The 19,645-nt window shown below is 38.0% G+C and overlaps 2 protein-coding genes across 8 annotated transcripts; one reads left to right on the forward strand and one right to left on the reverse strand.

Annotated features, from left to right (window-relative positions):
• Nucleotides 1-736: 736 nt before the first annotated feature.
• Nucleotides 737-10,349, forward strand: LOC132844564 (RISC-loading complex subunit tarbp2-like). Of its 4 annotated transcripts, XM_060868132.1 has the most exons (10): nt 766-1,144; nt 1,749-2,227; nt 2,409-2,556; nt 5,847-5,902; nt 6,424-6,750; nt 7,640-7,709; nt 7,833-7,950; nt 8,118-8,245; nt 8,341-8,533; nt 9,556-10,349. In XM_060868132.1, the coding sequence occupies exons 1-10, from the start codon at nt 881-883 to the stop codon at nt 9,711-9,713; spliced, it is 1,941 nt and encodes a 646-aa protein (XP_060724115.1). In that variant the 5' UTR covers nt 766-880; the 3' UTR covers nt 9,714-10,349. The 4 variants fall into 4 exon arrangements, with proteins under 4 accessions (XP_060724116.1, XP_060724117.1, XP_060724115.1 ...); XM_060868134.1 differs by lacking the exon at nt 9,556-10,349 and having other exon boundaries at nt 758-1,144; nt 8,348-8,503; XM_060868135.1 differs by lacking the exons at nt 766-1,144; nt 1,749-2,227; nt 2,409-2,556 and adding an exon at nt 5,658-5,749.
• Nucleotides 8,937-19,645, reverse strand: tespa1 (thymocyte expressed, positive selection associated 1). 4 transcript variants are annotated; one of them, XM_060868129.1, is made up of 13 exons: nt 19,398-19,645; nt 18,451-18,554; nt 18,091-18,261; nt 17,170-17,212; nt 16,662-16,702; nt 16,446-16,502; nt 15,858-15,897; nt 15,692-15,748; nt 15,499-15,597; nt 15,165-15,373; nt 12,373-13,514; nt 11,163-11,247; nt 8,937-10,796 (listed from the first exon to the last, which is right to left on the reverse strand). In XM_060868129.1, exons 3-13 carry the CDS (start codon nt 18,248-18,250, stop codon nt 10,696-10,698), a joined length of 2,034 nt encoding a protein of 677 aa, XP_060724112.1. In that variant the 5' UTR covers nt 18,251-18,261; nt 18,451-18,554; nt 19,398-19,645; the 3' UTR covers nt 8,937-10,695. The 4 variants fall into 4 exon arrangements, with proteins under 4 accessions (XP_060724112.1, XP_060724111.1, XP_060724113.1 ...); XM_060868128.1 differs by lacking the exon at nt 18,451-18,554 and having other exon boundaries at nt 19,398-19,643; XM_060868130.1 differs by lacking the exon at nt 18,451-18,554 and having other exon boundaries at nt 15,499-15,594; nt 19,398-19,640.

Genomic DNA, 19,645 nt, shown 5'->3' on the forward strand with positions numbered 1-19,645 from the left:
TAAAAAACATTTTGGACATAAGTTAACATTGGTTTTATAATAAACCACTTTCATCATAAAACTGGAATTCCTGTGTTATTTCTTCTGATTGAAGTGCAATAAGTTACGTATACTAAAAAAAATTAAGGTAACAATTTGCATGGACATATCTAAGTAGAATGGAATCAAAATAAACTAGTTAGTATAGCTTAAATTATGTAATTTGACCACTTAATATCACCAAAACTTTGAAATTAAAATTAAGTTGTTTCAACTTAATTAATCCCTAGAGGTTAATTCAAATCATATCGGATGTACTAAACAAATTGGGTTATTCTAACTATAAAATGTTCATGATGTCTACTTAATAATGACTGAGTTGAAGCTACTTAAAACGATGCATGCAAATTGTTACCTTAATTTTTTTAAGTTGAGCCAGTGTATAATTTTTTAGAGTGTAGAGCTTGTAAGCGTGTCCAACTCACACTGTCTATTGGCTGCACAGTGTCCATTGGCTGTAGTCTGACCACCCCATCAGAAGGTAGAAATCATGCTGGTATTTCCTGTGTTATTTTGCCCCTTTGCTAAGATAAATTAAAACAAATTCACTTCACATTTTCTTCCAAATGCCAGTTGACAGACAATTACAGCCGGTTTATAGTTTCATGGCTACACAGGATAGAGACTACGTGTCGTAGTTAAAATGTTGAAATGCGTCATCCGGACATTATAAACCTTACACACACACACGCACGCACTCTCTCTCTCGACCTCGACCTCGACATTGTAACCAGGCTGTAGTGCGCGCACAAAACCGCAAGAGTGAGGACTTTCTCCACATCAGCGCACGTTTGACTCCGGGGCTGTCGGGTGTAAACATACAGCTCTGTAAAGGAGAGCGATGGCGAGGCGCAGAGGAAAGAGCAGCAGTAAACAGGACGACAGCTGGTTAACTGTAGAGGCACCAACGGGACAATTGTCCCGAGGCTTTACCGAATATGTCGTGCCGGGTGTTTTATTGCTTATCGTCGCTGTCGGCGGGTCAGGACTCGGCTGGGTCTGTAGTGATCAACAACAAATGATCGAGAGCCTGTCGGAAACGCTGGCGTCCATGCAGGCGAGAATAACGAAGCTTCAGCAGCAGATAGGGCCTGATAACCCACAGGTAGGGTAACGAGTTACGAGAAAGTTTCTTTTGGCTTTTAAATGTTTGGAATTTACTTGGCATAAGATGCTCTTTTATTCAGATAAATCAGCTATGTGTTTTGGACAGATTCTTGTAAGAGCAACAGCTGACCAAAATTGCACATGGCTTTTGACTGCTGATCTCTATAATGCTTCCAGCACCTTATGCCAATAATAGCTTCACTAGGCCAGTACAGAGTAGTGTCATATTTCTTTGTTCAACACTACTTTAGAGAGCAGGGGGTACTATATATATATATATGTATATATATATATATATATATATATATATATATATATATATATATATATATATATATATTACATTGCACTTGTATAAAGACATGCAAAATGCAAAATAAGATCTTTCAAGTTCATTTATTTTTAACAAAAACTATGATGGAGACCTCACCAAGAAAGATAAACCGTATTCCTGGCCCTAGTCTTTCCAAAACCCTTTAGCCTAATATATAAATGGCACTTAACCGTCTGAATATAGATGGTGTGAATCATATGTGAGAAAATGACCATTATTATTCAAAATAAATGTTGACTGTGTACCTGTTTTTTGTTTCTTTGTTCAGCTTGCTAATTTTGGTGGTTTTGAAGAGCGCCTTATGGCCCTGGAAGATGCCTATGCCAAAGCACAACGACAGGTTGAGCTTGCCCTCACCACATCTGAACAAATCAAGTCCAAAGACCTACAAAATAAAGTATGGTCCCTGCAAACTGAGATGAATGACAAACTGGCAGAACTTCAGCAGAACACCATTTCCATTGCTGCTCTGAATGCCATCATTAAGAACAAGAGTATTGAGTTTGAGGTTGTGAAGCAGAGTGTCAACACCATGTTGAGCACTAATGCAGAGCTAGCCATCCAGATTGCAGGGTTTTCTAGCACACTTTCAGTCAACAAGTTACGCTTGGATGAGCAGATATCTGTTGTCAGTGGTCTGATGTCTCAGTTAGAGGGTCAGAAGAGAGAAATCAATGAAATAAAAGACTTATTTGCCAACAACAAGGAATCACTTGCTGTGAATTCACAGGAGTTGATGGATATCAAGTGAGTAGAAAAATGTTCTGTGTCTTACTTGATAAGTAGTTAATAACTAAAATATTTTTACATATACACATTTGCATAAGGCATGAAAATGCTTATTATACCATAAATCAAGAACAGTTTATATTTTTAAATGAAAAAGAAATGTGAATATTGCTTTTTAAATGCATTGTTTTTCTGTCAGAGAGCTTCTAGAATCTGAGCAAATTAAACGGACACAAAAGCTTGAAAAGCAGATGAAGTCACTTTATAAGCGTCTGGAAGATCATCAGTCGAATACAGAGAGTCTCCATTTCCACCTTGCAGCCCAGCTGGAGGCTTTACAGATCCAGGTACAAGCAGGGCTGGCATCTATTTAAAAAAAAAGAAAGAAAGAAAGAAAGAAAGAAAGAAAAATTACAAGTATTTTATGTCCACATAATTTTCCTCTGGATTTCTTCTACCTGTCAAATAACATGGCAGAAGTTGGATTGGCTTGCGGTGTGAAGGTATGCATGTATAATGCTGCATAGTTGATTGCTGTCCCATCAGGTTTTTGATATTGGCAGCAAGTATAGCATAACCATGACTAGGATAGATCAGTTGATGAAGATGATTGAATGAATATAGATGAAATACTGCTTCAATACACCCTTGATGTCCTGAAACACATGCAATGGTTGAATTCAGAGACAACTGATGGATCAAAAATAATTTGCCTGTATAAGCATGGCTTACTAGATAGATGCACTGGCTAATTGTAAGCTCTTTCTTGTGGCATATTTCAGTTTTTGCCTGGAGTTCAGCAACCCGGCAAAGCTGAAGAGAAGGATCAGGTTGAAGAAAAGCTCACCATATCAGACAACCAGGAGAGAAAATCAGCAGAAGAGAAGTTGGATAATGCTAAAGAAGAAGAGTTTACAGAAGAGGCAGAGATTCGAGAGGAAGACAGGGAAAACGTAGAGGACGAATTTATTACAGAGCAAGAAGCTGTTGAAGTAGTTGAAGCAAGCGAATGGCTAGCAGAGGAACCCATGAAAGAGATCCAAACTCCTTCAGAGGAACTGGGCATTGAAATTGAAGAGGATGTTGTTCAGGAACAATTGGATGTGGATAATACAGAAAATATAGAAAATTTAAAGGATGCACAAATAGCCACAAATGAAATAGGGGAGAGTGTTGTAAATGAGGTGCAGAATGTTTTGGAGGATTCGGATGATGCGACTGAGACAATGAATGTTGGAGAAGAGATTAAAATTCATTCAGAGGAGGCAAACATGGTTACAAGTGAAACAAAGAGCCAAACTGAGGTTCCAGAAACAGAAGAGGTTCAGACTTCTTTAGAAGATTCAAGCATCACCACTACTGAAACAGAGGAAGCTGCTGTGGAAGACCAAGAAGTGTTGAGTAAAGCACAGGAAATGCAGACAGGTTCAAAGGAAACAGAAATGCTCTCAGAAATAATTGATGAGGATTTTAGTGAGGAATACTCTGAGCATGCTGCAGGAGAAATCCACAGTGGTTCAAATGAGATATCGAAGGCAGAAATGAACACACAGGACAATAGTAATGGAGAGCAAGAATCTGGGTCTGCTGCAGAGGAGATGCAGGTTCTTTCAGATGAGACAGACACGGCCAAAAATGGAAATGGAGACAATCAAATGACAGATGATATACCAGAGGAGGAGTTTAAAAAAGCGTCTGTTAAGGAATCGTCATCAAAAAAATCAGTGAAAGTGTAATGTCTTAAAGGAGGAACATGGCAAAAAGAGCAATGTAACATGAACTATTTTTTGTGTCATTTTCTCACATTACATTTAAGGACTCTTGTATGAAAGTCTGTGTTCTTTCTATACTCTTAGAAAATTTGGAGCCCTTAAGGGTTCTTTGACTAGACCTAAAAAGAGCTAAAGGTTTATAAGGAGCCCTACAACAGTGATTTTCTCTCTACTTATTCTGTTCAAGTGTTAATTATCTAAAGAACCCTTAAGATCGTAGAAGAACCCCTTTTTCCCCTAAGAGTGTCCACTGATGGTTTGATTAAAAAGATTGCATGAAAATTGTTGTAGAGTTCTTTAATCTTACTTTTGTCAGGTTGCAAGTCTGAAATGCTAAATGAAGCATCTTATGTCTATCATCCTTGTGGGGTTTTAGTTACGTTTTAGTTCTTATAAAATCTCTAAAAAAAAAAAAAAAAAGAACATGCTGTTTTCTAAACAACAAGAAAGTTGTTTTACTTTACAGATGCTATATATTTTCATCCAAATGTTCCTTTCCAACACTAGACTTTTTAAATAAACTAGATTTTACATTTTATACTACTTCTCCTGTCACTACCCTTCTGTCCCTACTCTTCTGTCTTTTTGCATTTGATATGGGACCCCACATGTATATTTACAGCAGTAAGGTCATGGGGTTAATCCCTCGTCCAGTATAATGGTAGCTTCATATACAGGTTTTTTCAGAATCAATTCCATGCTGGTGTTGAAAGCTGCAAAGCTGATTTTTTTATCCACAGGTAATCAGCAATAAATACAATAAATCTCAGTACATTTGTAAAAGCATTCTTATCCAGAAAGGGTGTCTAATAACATCTTTTGACATAAGCTCTAAGGAGAGGGAGAGAGAGAGGTTGAGGTTTGTTAGTTTCCTGCAATGGCCTCGGATGCCATCAGTGGTGTATTTCTGCCTCACATCCATAGAAAGTAAAGTGTTTACTGTAAAAATAGAGGCATTCTATAGTCCCACAGGTTTCTACATAAAAAAGTGATATTATACACAATGTATAATGAATATATCATTTACCTCTGCAAACAAGTGACACAACATTTGAAAAATCCAAAAAAGAAGTATCAGAAAATAAAGCATTACCTTTGGCTAATATATTTTTATTTCATAATGCAATGTTTGCATGTTTCATTCTTTCTTTTAGTCTCTCTGTTCCAGACTCCTCTTCATCCTGTGTTGTTTTGTTCAGTGCACTTTTGTCACATTCTTTTGAGCGGCACATGAATCGTGTTTTATTTTGCACAAGTGTAATGAGAAAACCTATATAACATATCCATATAAAAACTGACTGATTTTATGTTTATATATTTACAAAATGCTCAAGGGTTTTGGGATTTTTTTTAATATATATTTTTCTTCAAAATATACTTTAATTCTGGGAACATTTCTCTGCACAAAACAAATGATTCATAATGCAACCTATGGTTTTGTGCTGTTTGTCAGTTATCTCTTTAAGACTATACTGCATAGCCTTGTGCTGAAAGAGGTTTGATCATTAGGACAAATCATTAGAATATGGGGATCATTTTCAGTCACCCTCGGATTGCGTTCCAAATGACTTCCGACTTCCTACATACGAGCAATACATAGGGCATGAAGTAACGGCTAGTACACACTATAAGTGCACTACATGTACAAACGGAAACCGATTTGTATTCTCTTTCTCTTCCGTGTTGCTTGCTTCACACTGCGTGCTGTGTGGAAGATCATGTGAGACTGTTGGAGCAGGGCTTGCTATCTCGCTTCACTGGTTTACCGGCAAGAAAACCTATAAGCTCATGATATCAAGGGGGTTTCGATTTCTTTGGGGGGGATTTTGCGATATTAAATCAGTGAATATTCTGTCTGTTTTTAGGGAATGAGCGAGGAGAAAAGCCCGGACAGCTGCAGGAGAAACTCTGGGTGCACCAGGTGAGCTGCTCTTCGGACAGTTAGCCGGGTAGCTCTCATTGTTTTGCTAACCTTGCTAAGCTAACTAGCAATTTTCCGTAGTATTTTATGTGCTGCAGTTCGGCGAGGGAAAGGGTACATGTCATTGGAAAATGTATTGTTTTACCCGTCTACATAACACATTTGTTAAGGTTTCTTCTTCACAAATGCCATATATATTAAAAGCTAGTTTTGTCTGGTTTACAACATACTAACTCTATGTGTAATCTGCTCAGGTCAGGCTAGCATCAATTTCACACAGTAATCCTGAGACATTTTGTGATTTTCTGCTATTATTTAAGCTATTAGCTATTATTTGTTGTAGCTGATTGGTAGCTGTTTTTGTTATGTATGTGTATGTGTATGTATGTATGTATGTGTATATATATATATATATATATATATATATATATATATAAATATAAAACGGTAGAATAAAACCGTTAATTTGCAGGCATTGCAGGGTTGTTTTCTCTGTAGTGATCTCTCTGTATCTCTGTAAGTGTTCTCAGCATAGAGCAAATGCTGGCTGTGAATCCTGGGAAGACGCCCATCAGTCTGCTGCAGGAGTATGGAACGAGGATAGGCAAGACACCGGTGTATGACCTGCTGAAGGCCGAAGGTCAGGCCCACCAGCCCAACTTTACCTTCCGTGTGTCTGTGGGAGAGATCAGCTGCACAGGCCAGGGCCCCAGCAAAAAGGCTGCCAAACATAAGGCTGCTGAAGCTGCTCTCAAGATGCTGAAAGGAGGGATGCTGGAAGCGTTGAAGAGCAGCGTGATAGAGGGAGAACACTTTGATGACATAGATATCCCCATGGAGGGAGACTGGTAAGAATGTTTGAAATGTGTGTACACGTGTGTTATTTATGTCAAGTATAATCAGAATATACAGTTTATTTGGTGTTTGTAGCACTTTCTCTGGCTGTTATGGTCAATTGTCAGTCTGTAGTCTGAATCTTGTTTCTGGTAATTTGGTGGAAACGGTTTCGAATTTTATATCGTTGTCTTGCATTCAGGAATGAATACAACCAAATACACCTCGGGGTGGATGAATCACTGTGGGCAAGCAGATTTCTTTTAAGGTTAAAAGATTTCAGATTTCTTTTAAGTTTATTGTTTATAGTTGCCTGGAGGACAAGAGGTTCAATGACCAGAAAAAGAAAATAAACCCTACATCTTGAGTAGTTGTGTAGCAAGTCGAGTGCACTACTTGTTAAGGATTTTGCTGTTTTCTGAACTGCACACATCTGCTTATGTGCGATTTGACTGACAGTAGAATGATTTTTTTACTAGGTAGATTAATTGTCTGCAAAATAAAGTTAACTGCAAAGTCATTACTATGACTTCTGTTGGCACATACATGGCACAACTCTTCTTTCTGATGCACTGTGATCACCTCCATGGAATTTTATTTGTGTAATCAGGAAAGAACACAGCAGTTCACTGCAGAAAGTTTTGCAGACAATTTGCTGACTTCAGTAGACCAGAATCTTTACCAGGAGAATATACAGTAGACTATGGCTACCTAGTCACCACCTTGCATGAACTTCATATACTTTGTTTCCCACAGTCTGTATTAATGAACTTAAATAGTTACTTTTTAGCCTAGACAATTATTATTCGCTATGGGCTTTAAAAATGTTAACCAACTCCAGTTAAAAATCATGTAGAGATTGACTGTATGCTTTGTGTTGACTGTAATGAGTGTTTTCTACAGCTCCCAGACAGAGCTAAAGTTATCTAGTTCCAGCCAGCAAGCTGAGTGTAATCCCGTTGGAGCTCTACAGGTGAAGGAGATTTTTTGCAGAGCTTTTTGATTACACACAACTCCTAATTTCTCTAGCAATAACAATATCATTATTAATCTAGGGAATATATAGGCTATGAATAAATTTCAATCCTTTTCATAGGAATTGGTGGTGCAGAAAGGTTGGCGTTTGCCAGAATACACAGTCACGCAAGAGTCTGGACCTGCACATCGCAAAGAGTTCACCATGACATGCAAAGTAGAGAAATTTGTTGAGATTGGTATGTTCTTTAAAATTATTTTCACGTAAATGACTCCTATTTAACGTCAGTGATAAGTATTGTTATAACTATGTAAATAAATGTATGTTCTAGTGCCAGCAATTTCTAATATCTTCATATGGACAATTGGGTTTGGACAAATAATGAAGTTCACTTGACTTTCACAGGTAGTGGTACATCAAAGAAGCTTGCCAAGAGGAATGCAGCAGCAAAGATGCTCTCCCGGATCCATGATGTTCCTGTAGACATGCGCAGCAGCCATGAAGCTGAGGCAGAGGACGATACATTCAACATGGTGAGGGGTGTTCATACTTTAATGTAATGTGGTTCGCTGCACTGTAACACACCGTATAATTAAGCTCAGTTTTTTCATGTTGCTCTCATTTTAAGCACATAGGTGGCAGGCTAGAAGGCGGGAAGTGTAAGGGGTTTGGATGCACATGGGATTCTTTGCGTAACTCAGCAGGAGAGAAGATCCTGCAGCTGCGTAGTCACCCATTGGGCCTGCCCAACTCCAACTTCTGTTCCCTGCTCCATGACCTATCTGAAGAGCAGCGATTTGACGTCAGATATTTGGACATAGGTAAGCAGTATGATTTAGTTTATCGTAATGACTCTCCTTATTGCTGTGATTAAATTGTAGTGTCTGGTTTTAGTTTGTGTATACAATTCAGCAGTTGCAGGTGAGATCCTTCAACTGCACGTACATTTTTCTTTTAAAAAAAAAGAAAAAAAAAAAAGTGACTGCTTTCTCACACATTGCAGGGGAAAGTGAACAAAGTAAAAAATAGAAACTAATAAAGTCCAGCATAGTTAAATGCCCAATAAGTGTGTTCAAAAACAGAATCAAAAGTGTGTTCGAAAAAAAAATCTTAACTTTTGCTAAAAAGTTTCATTGGGTGCTTTTTGTGATGTCACAACTTAAGATTTTTAAAAGCAGCATGTTTTCTCCTGAATTTCACCATCTGCAGCATTTCACACATAGGTTGAAGTAGGATTGTTTTTAATAGGAAAATTAATTGGCACACACAGATGACAGCATTTTCTTTCATAATCAGAAACATGCAAGCATGTGAACACACAAGACGCAAACGCTTAAGTCCTCTACAGTCACTTCATCTTTAAACATACATTACCACACTAAATCTGAACATGGGGATAGAAGTGTATAGAGCAGTGCATTTAAATGTGAAGCATTGAAGTGTAGAATCTATTATAGAAGTCACTTATAGGGGTCCAATTATTTGGAGTACATGTTAAAGTTTATCATGACCATGAATGAAAAGCTTCAATCAGCTTTTACTTAATTCGGTTTTAAAGTTTGCAAGTTGACTCTGGACTCTTATTAAAACTATTCTATTGAGTTCTTATGGTTGTCCTTTTTGTCTGGGTTTATTCCAAATGTAAGTAAATTAATAAAATCATGTCATCAGACCTAATGTGTTCTGTAAATGGAAAGTTCTTTAATAAAGTGCTCTATGGCTCCAAAAGATTGTCCTTATGCACATGTATAATATGCAGTTGTCTGTTATCTTTTTGACATTGAAGGAATTGCTCTAAGAAAGTTGTTGGCATTAATCTGTTCTACTCGTGTGTTTTGTCCAGAGGAATGCAGTCTCAGTGGCCTGTACCAGTGTCTTGTGGAATTGTCCACTCAGCCCATCGCTGTCTGTCATGGCTTTGCTCCCAGTCAGGATGCAGCACGGGCCAGTGCAGCACACAATGCGCTCCAATATCTCAAGATCATGGCCAGTGGAAAGTGAGTTTGGGCTCTTTACCAGAAACGTGGGTTCAGACTCAAAGGTACTGTAGCCTACAGTACAGTAAACAGGGGGCTTATGGGATGTTCTAGACACCTCATGTTGGCAAACCATTTGTAATGCCCCAGAGACACTTGACTTGTTCCCCTGAGCTATAAGATGAAGTGATGAGGTCTTTTGTATCCTAAAATATTTAAGGACTGGTTTTAACTGAAGGCCTTGCTTTTGTACTACCTCCATGTGATGAATTTGATTTTGTTTTTAAATTATCCTAAAATTTCTTCCCTTTAACTGACATTTTAAGGTAATATTACTCTAAATTATTGTATAGATACAAAAGTTTTTAACGTAACAGTTTGCCTTGCCAGGATTTTTAATAACAAGAATTGTACCTTACTTCTAATTCAGATTCCAATTAAACCTACCTCCACATTTATTTGGTTATTGGGTCCAAATTGCCAATTCCTTTTATGGTCAATTATAAGGCACTGCATGAATTTAATAAAGTTAGTAAATTGTGAGCTCAAGTCTTTAGGTCATAATCAGTTTTGAGCAGAAATGTACAGAAAATTAATTTGATCAGTTTTAGAGTTGTAAGGTCTTACAACTAATAATAAAGATGTTTTAATTCAGTGTCGATTCATGTTTCATGCTCACTTATTTTACAACCAACCCAAACAAACGTTAAAACACTCAAATTATATTAGAATTGATGTGCAAATAAATACTTTACCATAAAATAAATATTCAAATCATCTGCAGCTGCACAATCACACAAAGAAAAAAAAAAACCACTAACAAATATTTATCATCAGTACTGCTTAACTGAAGTACATTCAAATGGCCAAATGTTATCTCCGTCTTCTGCTGCAGTTGTAATATCTTTTCAACGGAAATACAAGGTTTTGTTTTTTTGGGGTTTTTTTTAAGACTGTGGGAAAAACACCTTAAAACAGATCATTAAATGATCTGTGGGTTTTGGTCTTCAGCTAATCTCTCTATTAGTGGAGGTCAGTACATTTTGCATGTCCTCTTCAGCATATCCACTGCTGTCTGACTGGAAACTGTCCCCTCTCATGGTTGAACCTGTCAAACAGTCAATATATACATAAAAATTTGCTTATTAATTTTCTGTGACAAGTGCTTTCCTCTTTAGAATATTTTGAGAATGAGGCTTGCTAATTTCATGGTTTGTTTCATGACTTCCTGTAGAAGTGTGTGTCAGTATTGAAGGCAACAAGGCACTGCGCGTGTCAGTATTAACAGCCTTCTCTTCAGTGTGGTTAATTTCTAACACTTTTAATGCATACACACAGTTCACATGTTAGCAGTTTACTGCTGAAAAAAAATGACTAACTTTTTTCTAAGGAAGAAATTGCCTAGTAATTCATTATGCAACAAAATACTTTAGGCCAGTGCTATAAAAAGAAAGGAAAAACTGGTATGACTCACCTTTCTGATGCGTAGATGCTGTAACTGACAGTGTGTATGCACTGCTTTGCTCCACTGATATGTTCTCCTCTTCCCCCAAACTCAACTGAATAGCAACATACATGTGTGAATATTTAAAAATATTCTGCATATAAATGTAACATATACCCCTAACATACACTCTGCTTGCATGAGTGTGCATTACATTGAGCAGCGAAGGAATATGCTGAGTGTAAAAAGAGGTTGGAGTGTATTAAAGATGTGTACAAACACTGTGAAAATCCAAAAACATTGTATTGTATCTACAGAGATTAAAAATCTCTACAATTTGTAACTGTTCACCATTATCAGGGCTCTTTGACATACAATTGTTAATTAAAAGTTGTGAATTGTTTATTGCTCTCCAATAAATGAATTTATGCCCCAACACTGCTGAATTCAGAAGCTTATAATTCATTAAGCTTCATCACAACCATGCCTGTATTCAGTATAACCACACAACTGTGAGTGCACTATAGTTTTAATACAGTAGTTCAATGAACAAGAGATTAATATCGATTAAACAAGTCACAATAAGGCCATACATTCTATTTATTTTGGCTCCACTGGCACATTTTCGTACTAGAGAGTAAACTTTTATGTAGTGAACATGGGTGAGCAGAGTTATACAAGCCATGAAACATCCCAGTGTGGTTATACTAAAAATAATTGCATTACAATGGTGTTTAACCAAAGACGTGGACCGAATTTGTTGTCTTTTCTGCTGTTTTTCTGCCGTTTTGACACTAGTGCCAGCAACAAGGCAACATGCAGCACGCATTTCTACTGTAACAAGTAAATTATGGGGACCTGTATAGCAGAAATTCCCCATAAATAAATTGTAATAATGTGTATTTGTTGATTTTACATGAAGTTGCATGTTTGTTTAATATCTGTCGAATGGATCTCTGCTGATTTGTAAGTACAGCAGTTTTGAATTTATGTCTTATTAATTTCACAAGAAACTTAGAGAGTCAGGTAAAGGAACAGCAATTTACAGCTTTTATAAATTAAAGAACAATGTTTCCTTCTTTAATAAACTGGTAATCCACTTTGGGGTGATATCACACCACATTAAAGATATTCCTGTAAAAGCATGCCCTTTTTATGCTGTACAATGCATTTGATTTTTAGTGTACAAAGGCTTCAACACACTATAAAAATTTAGATAAAAATATGGGTAGCTACATACCTCCTCCAACTCAAAGGAGTTGGCCTGCTTGAGGTGGCAGATCTGGTTAGTTGAGGGGTTGCTGGGGCTCAGGAACCTCTGCTGGTCTGACTGGGATGAATGCATGTGCGCAGTGGTACAAGGGTACATGAAATGTGTATAATCCTCAAATGAGTCTCTGTGGAGAATAGAGTCATCATCCTCCCATCCAGTAACCATGATCTGACATGGTGACCCTTGTGTGACGCTGGCCTGGAGGGACACCGGATCACCTTGAAAAGTCTTTGAAGTAACTTCCACCATAAGCTCATCCTTGTTCTGTACTGGAGATGATTTTATATCTGTGATGCTTGGCTTGTGTTCTAGTGTCCTAGGACATGAGTCTGGCCTGTGCATAGAACCAGAGGTTGATAAACCCGTTGTAGATACACTATGCATCTCTGGACACCCATAAGGTGCTTTATGCACATGCTCCACTACATGAGGGGAAACTATATCAAAAGTAATAATGAGAGCTGGTGAATTCATTTCAGCAGGATCTTCTGAGGAATCCGGAAGCAAATTAGAATTGGAGGAATCTTCATCCATGTCTGTATCCTTAGAAATCTGAGTATGCCTCAATTCCAAAGATGCACAGTCTGAATTAAACAGGGAGCCCTTTGCTCTAGGACCTTCTCTCTGTCCTGACTGTGACCAGCGCTGGATCCTTTGCTTATGTGCACTAGTAGTTTTCTCAGGGTCTTTCATTTCAGCATGCTGTAAAGGCTTTTCAACTTTCACCTTCTGAGTTGTGTTGCCTTCTTTTATCCACATCCTCTTACTCTGGTCATGGGTCCCTTCACCCCTCACATTCCCCACTACCACTTCAACCACATCAGGGAGGCTGTTCCTCTTGCGAGGAGAACAGTTTGGAGAGGTAGAGTCTGAGCCACGGGTGTATAAGCACATCTTGGACACAGTGTCTTTGAGACGCTCCACAGGAGAGCGCGGTTCAGTGCGGACATTGCCAAAGAAGCGCTGACCAATGCTTCGCTCCACAGTGGGTGAAGAAAAGCTGAATTCAGGGGGTGCCAGCTTCTGAAGTGGCGTTCGTGATACGTGGGAGTAGAGAGAATAGAAAGCATTAGCCATGGCTGTTAATACCTCCACCTGACGGAAACGACCTACAAAAAGGAGAACCCAAAAAAAAAATAAATGCTTGACTGTAGAAAGACAGAAATTATCTAGGCCTCTATTTTTAGAATACTGTTCTAATTGTACAATGATATTTTAAAATTCCAAGATCCATGTACAAATACTGATCTTCAATCAATTTAACATGTAATCGATGTAATCGAAAGTCTATTTACTTCATAAAATGTTAAATTGTTTATATCATCAGTTAATCAGACTAACTTCAGGGAGCCTAATTCAGTTTCTGCGTTCAGCGAGTTTGATAATTTTTAAAAGACCCTTTACTCATAAAAAACTAAAAATTATATACAAAAGCTGTTAGAGAATAGAACAGACATTTCACAAAAACTAGAAGTAGGCAGACATTAGGAAATGATTTCCTGTAAACCTTTACAACAGAAAATTGGCTATAATTATCACATTTGTTCTATGGTTTGCTTTGTGTAGATGGTGAACAACTACTATCTGCATGCAGAGTTTATTTCCTATTTCCAAAATCTACTTGTGTGCTATTTTATCTATTTTTTTAATATTCCAATACAGTACAGAGTTTTTCTATAATGCTTTTCATAAATGATGTTCGGTTCCATTTCCTTCAGTACATTGTTGGAAGTGAACAGGGCCCATTCCTAAACACAACAGATTAAGAAACTTATTATCTTGATAAAGTCATGTTATCAGAATATTTCTAATAGCTTGATATTGATTACTTTTGAAGTGTTGTGATTTTTTTTTTATTGTTGTTGCACAATACTGACACATTAATGTTTCTCAATATGGTGTTCAACTGTAAATACTGTGAAATTGTATTAATACAATTATTTTACTAAATGTTAAATAATACTAAGTGACAGTCACTGGTTGTCTTATTTCCACTGTACTGTGCCTTAACATAAGCTGTATAGGTGACATAGCTTCTGTTATTAGCTTGCATCCATGATCAGTTGCTTAGCAACTCACAACTCACAAAAAAAGTGACTGTATCCTGTTCGCCATTCTTGGTCCACAGGGAATGTGCACAAAAAAATATATTTGTATCACTACAGCTGAATATCTATGTTTAAGTGTTTTCTGAAACTACATACTTTTCTGGATCTGAAAATGATTGTTATAATTTGCTACTTGTCCTCAAAATATTAATAAAATTGGATCACACCGGGGGGCACGGTGGCTTAGTGGTTAGCACGTTCGCCTCACACCTCCAGGGTTGGGGGTTCGATCCCCGCCTCCGCCTTGTGTGTGTGGAGTTTGCATGTTCTCCCCGTGCCTTGGGGGTTTCCTCCGGGTACTCCGGTTTCCTCCCCCGGTCCAAAGACATGCATGGTAGGTTGATTGGCATCTCTGGAAAATTGTCCGTAGTGTGTGATTGCGTGAGTGAATGAGAGTGTGTGTGTGCCCTGCGATGGGTTGGCACTCCGTCCAGGGTGTATCCTGCCTTGATGCCCGATGACGCCTGAGATAGGCACAGGCTCCCCATGACCCGAGGTAGTTCGGATAAGCGGTAGATAATGAGTGAGTGAGAGTGGATCACACCGATATAAACAAATCTGAGCAATTATGTGAAATCATCTTCACAGCTGGGCTTGAAATAGATTTTATTTTAACAAGACTTTGGATTACATTTATTAGTGTTTTCTTACTAGCAAGTGAGAGACTGGGGTCCTCTTCACGAATGCGGCGGAGCTGTGACTCAAGAAACAGGCGGAAGTTGATGCCTCTGAGCTGTGACGGGAAAGTGAAGAAACGAGCTGGTATACGGGCTGTTACTTGTGGCTCCTCGCAACCAAATCCTAAGTGGTACAATGTCTCCTCTGCGTCCTCAGCACACATCTGCAGGACCTCAGAAACACTGTTGTATATGGGAGAGAGAATGCAAGAGATCAGACTAAGAGGGCAAAACAGGTTAAACGCAACTACACTTCATTCAGAATCCATCTGGAAGCTCAAAAGACAATTTTGTTTGAGATGCCTTACCTTGAAGCAGTCTTACTGGTGGTGGATGAGAAGATGCTAGATGCCATACTGTGGCCCAAGTTTCTGAATGGCAGATTAAGCCTTTGCTGAGGAGTGCTGCTGATGCAAATGTCCACAATGTAAGAAATAATTAATGAATTGAACAAAAGATATAGATAGAACAGCTGGTGGAGAGAGTGAAACTAGTTTTAACCTTGTGTGCAAATCTTTGCGGCGTGATTTAGGAGGGGGCAGGAGCAATGGACAGTGCCTGCAGAGAAATCCAGGAAAAGTTGTGAATATTTCTGTAATGGCTCTTTCAGTCCTTAAGGGGAGGGATTCAACATCACTGAATTTATCATGGAAAACACATTCCTTACCCAAACTCATCATCACGCAATCCGACATCTAATCCTATAGCTGTAACAGAATGGAATATTATGAAGTGTATTATAAAAGAATATCTATTATGAAGTGAATTATAAAAGAAATTATTTAATTTCTCACATTAGGCGCTAATGCTTCATTCAATAATGTATTTATACACATCTTAGCGGTCACTGGTTACTGTATCTACTTGAGTGCAAAAATTCATACAGTAGTGTCTGAGCCTGTTTTTTTTGTATAACCACTGTGCCCAATTCTTCAGAAAGACATACTGATATATACTAGTCATATATACCACTTATAAAACAAGAAGTGTCCCTCTTGTAATAATTTTAAACTTTTACATTTGCACTGCAGGATGTATTGAGAGGAGTGAACTAATCAGCTAACACTTGGCTGACAAGTTAAGGCTTGTCTAGAAGGGGAAAAAATCCTATGGAATTTATGAGCATAATGATGCCTTTAAGGCGTGTTTACATGACACCCATACCTCGTCACATTATATCAAATATTAACAATATAACTAGCTGACACAAATAAAAAAAAATGTTAAAATGTACAACAGGATTAATTTTCTGTACCTTCAGCCCCGAGGCTCAAATCATCCTCAAAACTGTTAGCAGGCTTCAATAAAGTTTCTGGAAAAGATAAATGATTTAATAGATACTCACTAATGCCAGATTTCTGTTGAACACTTGTTCATCTGTTATGCCACTGGATCTCACAACAGCCCTGTCTGATTGTTAGTCATGTAACTCTATAGTGCTGTAGCTATTTAGTACTTCCTCCTAACTTACCCACAGTGAGTTGGCTTGGGTTCTCTTGACTGGCTTCATTTCTGAATTTACACATACAAAAAAGTATGAGAGCTGGCACAAACAAAAAGGAAAACAACAGTTACTTTGATCACATCTGAATCAGCACAGTACGTGGGCGAAATGCAGGCATGATAGAAGATTCTCAGATAAGAATGCACACTCTCAATAACCCAGAGGACTGCAGATGAATCACAACTTTCATGGATGTGGTAACCTTTTTTAAAAAAGCTTAGGTTGACATTTTATTCTTTGTGCTTCACACTCACTGGTGTCAGATATGGAACAGTATCTCAGCAGTTCATCAGCAACTAAAAATGCATCCACGCAAAATCCTCACTGAGCTTCCATTTATTTCATTTTTATTGCCTCGAAGCGCAACATTCAACCACAAAGGGCTACATGCATGGCCACTGGAGTAGACTACTCTCCTTCAGACATAGTCACAGACATACACACGTACATATATAAATACACAACACAGACTTACCCACAGCTTTGGAGCCAGGTTTCAATCTTTCCTGTAGAGCATCCTGTGGAAATACATATAAACTGTTAGCATGCGTGTGTGTGTGTGTGTGTGTGTGTGTAAAACACAATGCTTACATTTATTTATTTATTTATTTTTGGCTGCTTTATATTCTGTGAGAATGTTTTCATAATATGTTCAAGATAGTTTGCTTAGACTAACTATTTGAATAAAAAAAAAATCATGATTCTGTTAGAAGGCTTCCTTAAATAGCTGTTGTTTGACTGTTGCATTTGCATAAATAAAGAAGGGCAAACCAAATCTTCAGTTTACCAAAACAGTTGCAAATGGTTGCAAATATTTAGTTATGGGAAATTCATTTGTCTTTATACAGAGGCAGGGCTGGAATTATGCCATATCATTCCAAAATGGTATTTAGCACTTTAAAAACAACATTTCATTTATGAACGGCAGATTAATTTTATTAGCAAGGATTATTAATCAGAGAATTACATTTATCTTGGTACATCCCTGTTTTCATAAAATATATAATAATGTTTCTTATACATATTACAAAACTTCAGTATGACATCTTACTGTACTGACTACAGATCAGTTCCTCAGATGTTCTCTCTTATAAGTAAGTCTCTAAGGCAATAGTGGAGAAAAGTTCTTTACAATTTTAGTACAATTACCTCCCGGAGAAATGGTTTTGATCATCTCCAATCCTGATGCTATTTTCCTTCATGTAACTTTTGAAAAACAATCCTCACACTAACAGTGTATCCTGGGGATTCTAATAACAAAAGTCATTGTAGGTGGCCATACAATGAACCAAATCCCTCCAATAACTTATCGAACTTTCTAATCTCTCATTTTTGCATTTTTTCTCTGTAGCTAAAACATAAAATACATGCAAACATTTACTACTTTCCAGCCTACCATCAGGAAAGACTTCATCTTGTAGAGAAAGCTGTGTAGCTGGAGTTGTATTTACGTTGCTGGATGCAGATGCATTCGGCTCTGTATCTTCCACTGTGAGCCACTGACGGCTACACTGAGCCCATGCCTGCCGTCGGTTCACAGAACACGGACTGTCCATTGCTGACAGGCCTAAAAATATATAAAAAGTTACATAGATCATTATGTAATAAAACCAAAGCATATTAAAGATACAGATAAGAAAGTTATATAAAAGAGATAAGAATTTGGATCTGGACTTCTTATTTAGTACAATATTTTAAAGGTGTGATGTATGCAGCTACAAGATCTTATACTTGGAGAAGAAAATCTATTAATCACCATTTATTCAATCATCTTTAGTACTTTTTTTTATCCTGGACACGGCTAAGGTGGACGCAGAGCCTTTCCCAAGACCAGTGGATGTAAGCTTGCAGGGTCACATCCTAAAACCAGAAGCTAGTTATTGCATGGCATCATCCACACACAGTACATTCACACCTAAGGGCAGCTTAAAATAGCCAGTCCATCTACTAGCATATTTTTAGGTGGTAGGATGAAGCTGAAGAAGCCATACAGAGAGAACCTGTCTAATCGCCACACAGACAGCCACACAAGCTGAACTCATTATCCAACATCATGGACCCTCTAAATGTGAGGAAGCAACAAAATCAAAGATGGAGAAGAAAAAAAAGGTTCTCCAGGGGGTTGAAGGGAGATCTGCTTAGAACCCTTTCTGATGTCAGATGCAAATGAGAGAACATTGTACGTTTTCAGAACCAATACAGGTCATTAGAGACATTTAAAACAAGTCTGTTTCAAAATATTCTAGCAACTTCTCTACGTAATGTAACAGCACTGAAGCTGATGTGGTAAACGACGTCCTCTTTCAAAATAAGAAGTTATATACAGACACCTTTGCATGCGTAAAACCACGAATTTAGGATGTATGGTTATTAAAAGGTTGCTCTGAAGAAGTGAAAAAGCTTATGCTAATGTCAAAACGAGAGAAAAGAACGAGAGGAAACGACAGCGATACAAAGCAACAGAGTACAAAATGATAACTTCCTCCTTATCAGCAAGTCAAGTGGAAACGCGCCGCTCACAAGACCTCACAACCTGAATGTTTGTTCATCCGGTCACTAAACCGTTTAGTCTATATTTCACGTGAAAGTCGCGTGTTTGAAAACACGCGACACCTCAGTGTCATTTAACACACACACAAAACACATTTTCAGAAATGTTATATTTTCTGTCATCCAGCCTTTCCGCTGCAAAGGTACACTTACCTTTACGAGAATTCTCGTACTTCCAGCATTGTCACAAAGCACAATTCACCGCCGGTTACATACGTTCACCGCGGCATAGCTCGGTTCCTTAATATTGTTTAAACGTGGGAAGGTAGAAACACCCTTGTTTTCTAAAGCATTATTGTTCCGCCGACGCAAACTTTCGCGCTGTTTCTCCTGACAGACTCTTCACCCTCGTGACGCGCGACAACATGACGGAAGCAGGTAGAAGGAAGAAAAGCTGCTGT

Source organism: Tachysurus vachellii, chromosome 4, assembly GCF_030014155.1.
Source record: "Tachysurus vachellii isolate PV-2020 chromosome 4, HZAU_Pvac_v1, whole genome shotgun sequence".
In the NCBI taxonomy this organism is placed as follows: Eukaryota; Metazoa; Chordata; class Actinopteri; order Siluriformes; family Bagridae; genus Tachysurus; species Tachysurus vachellii.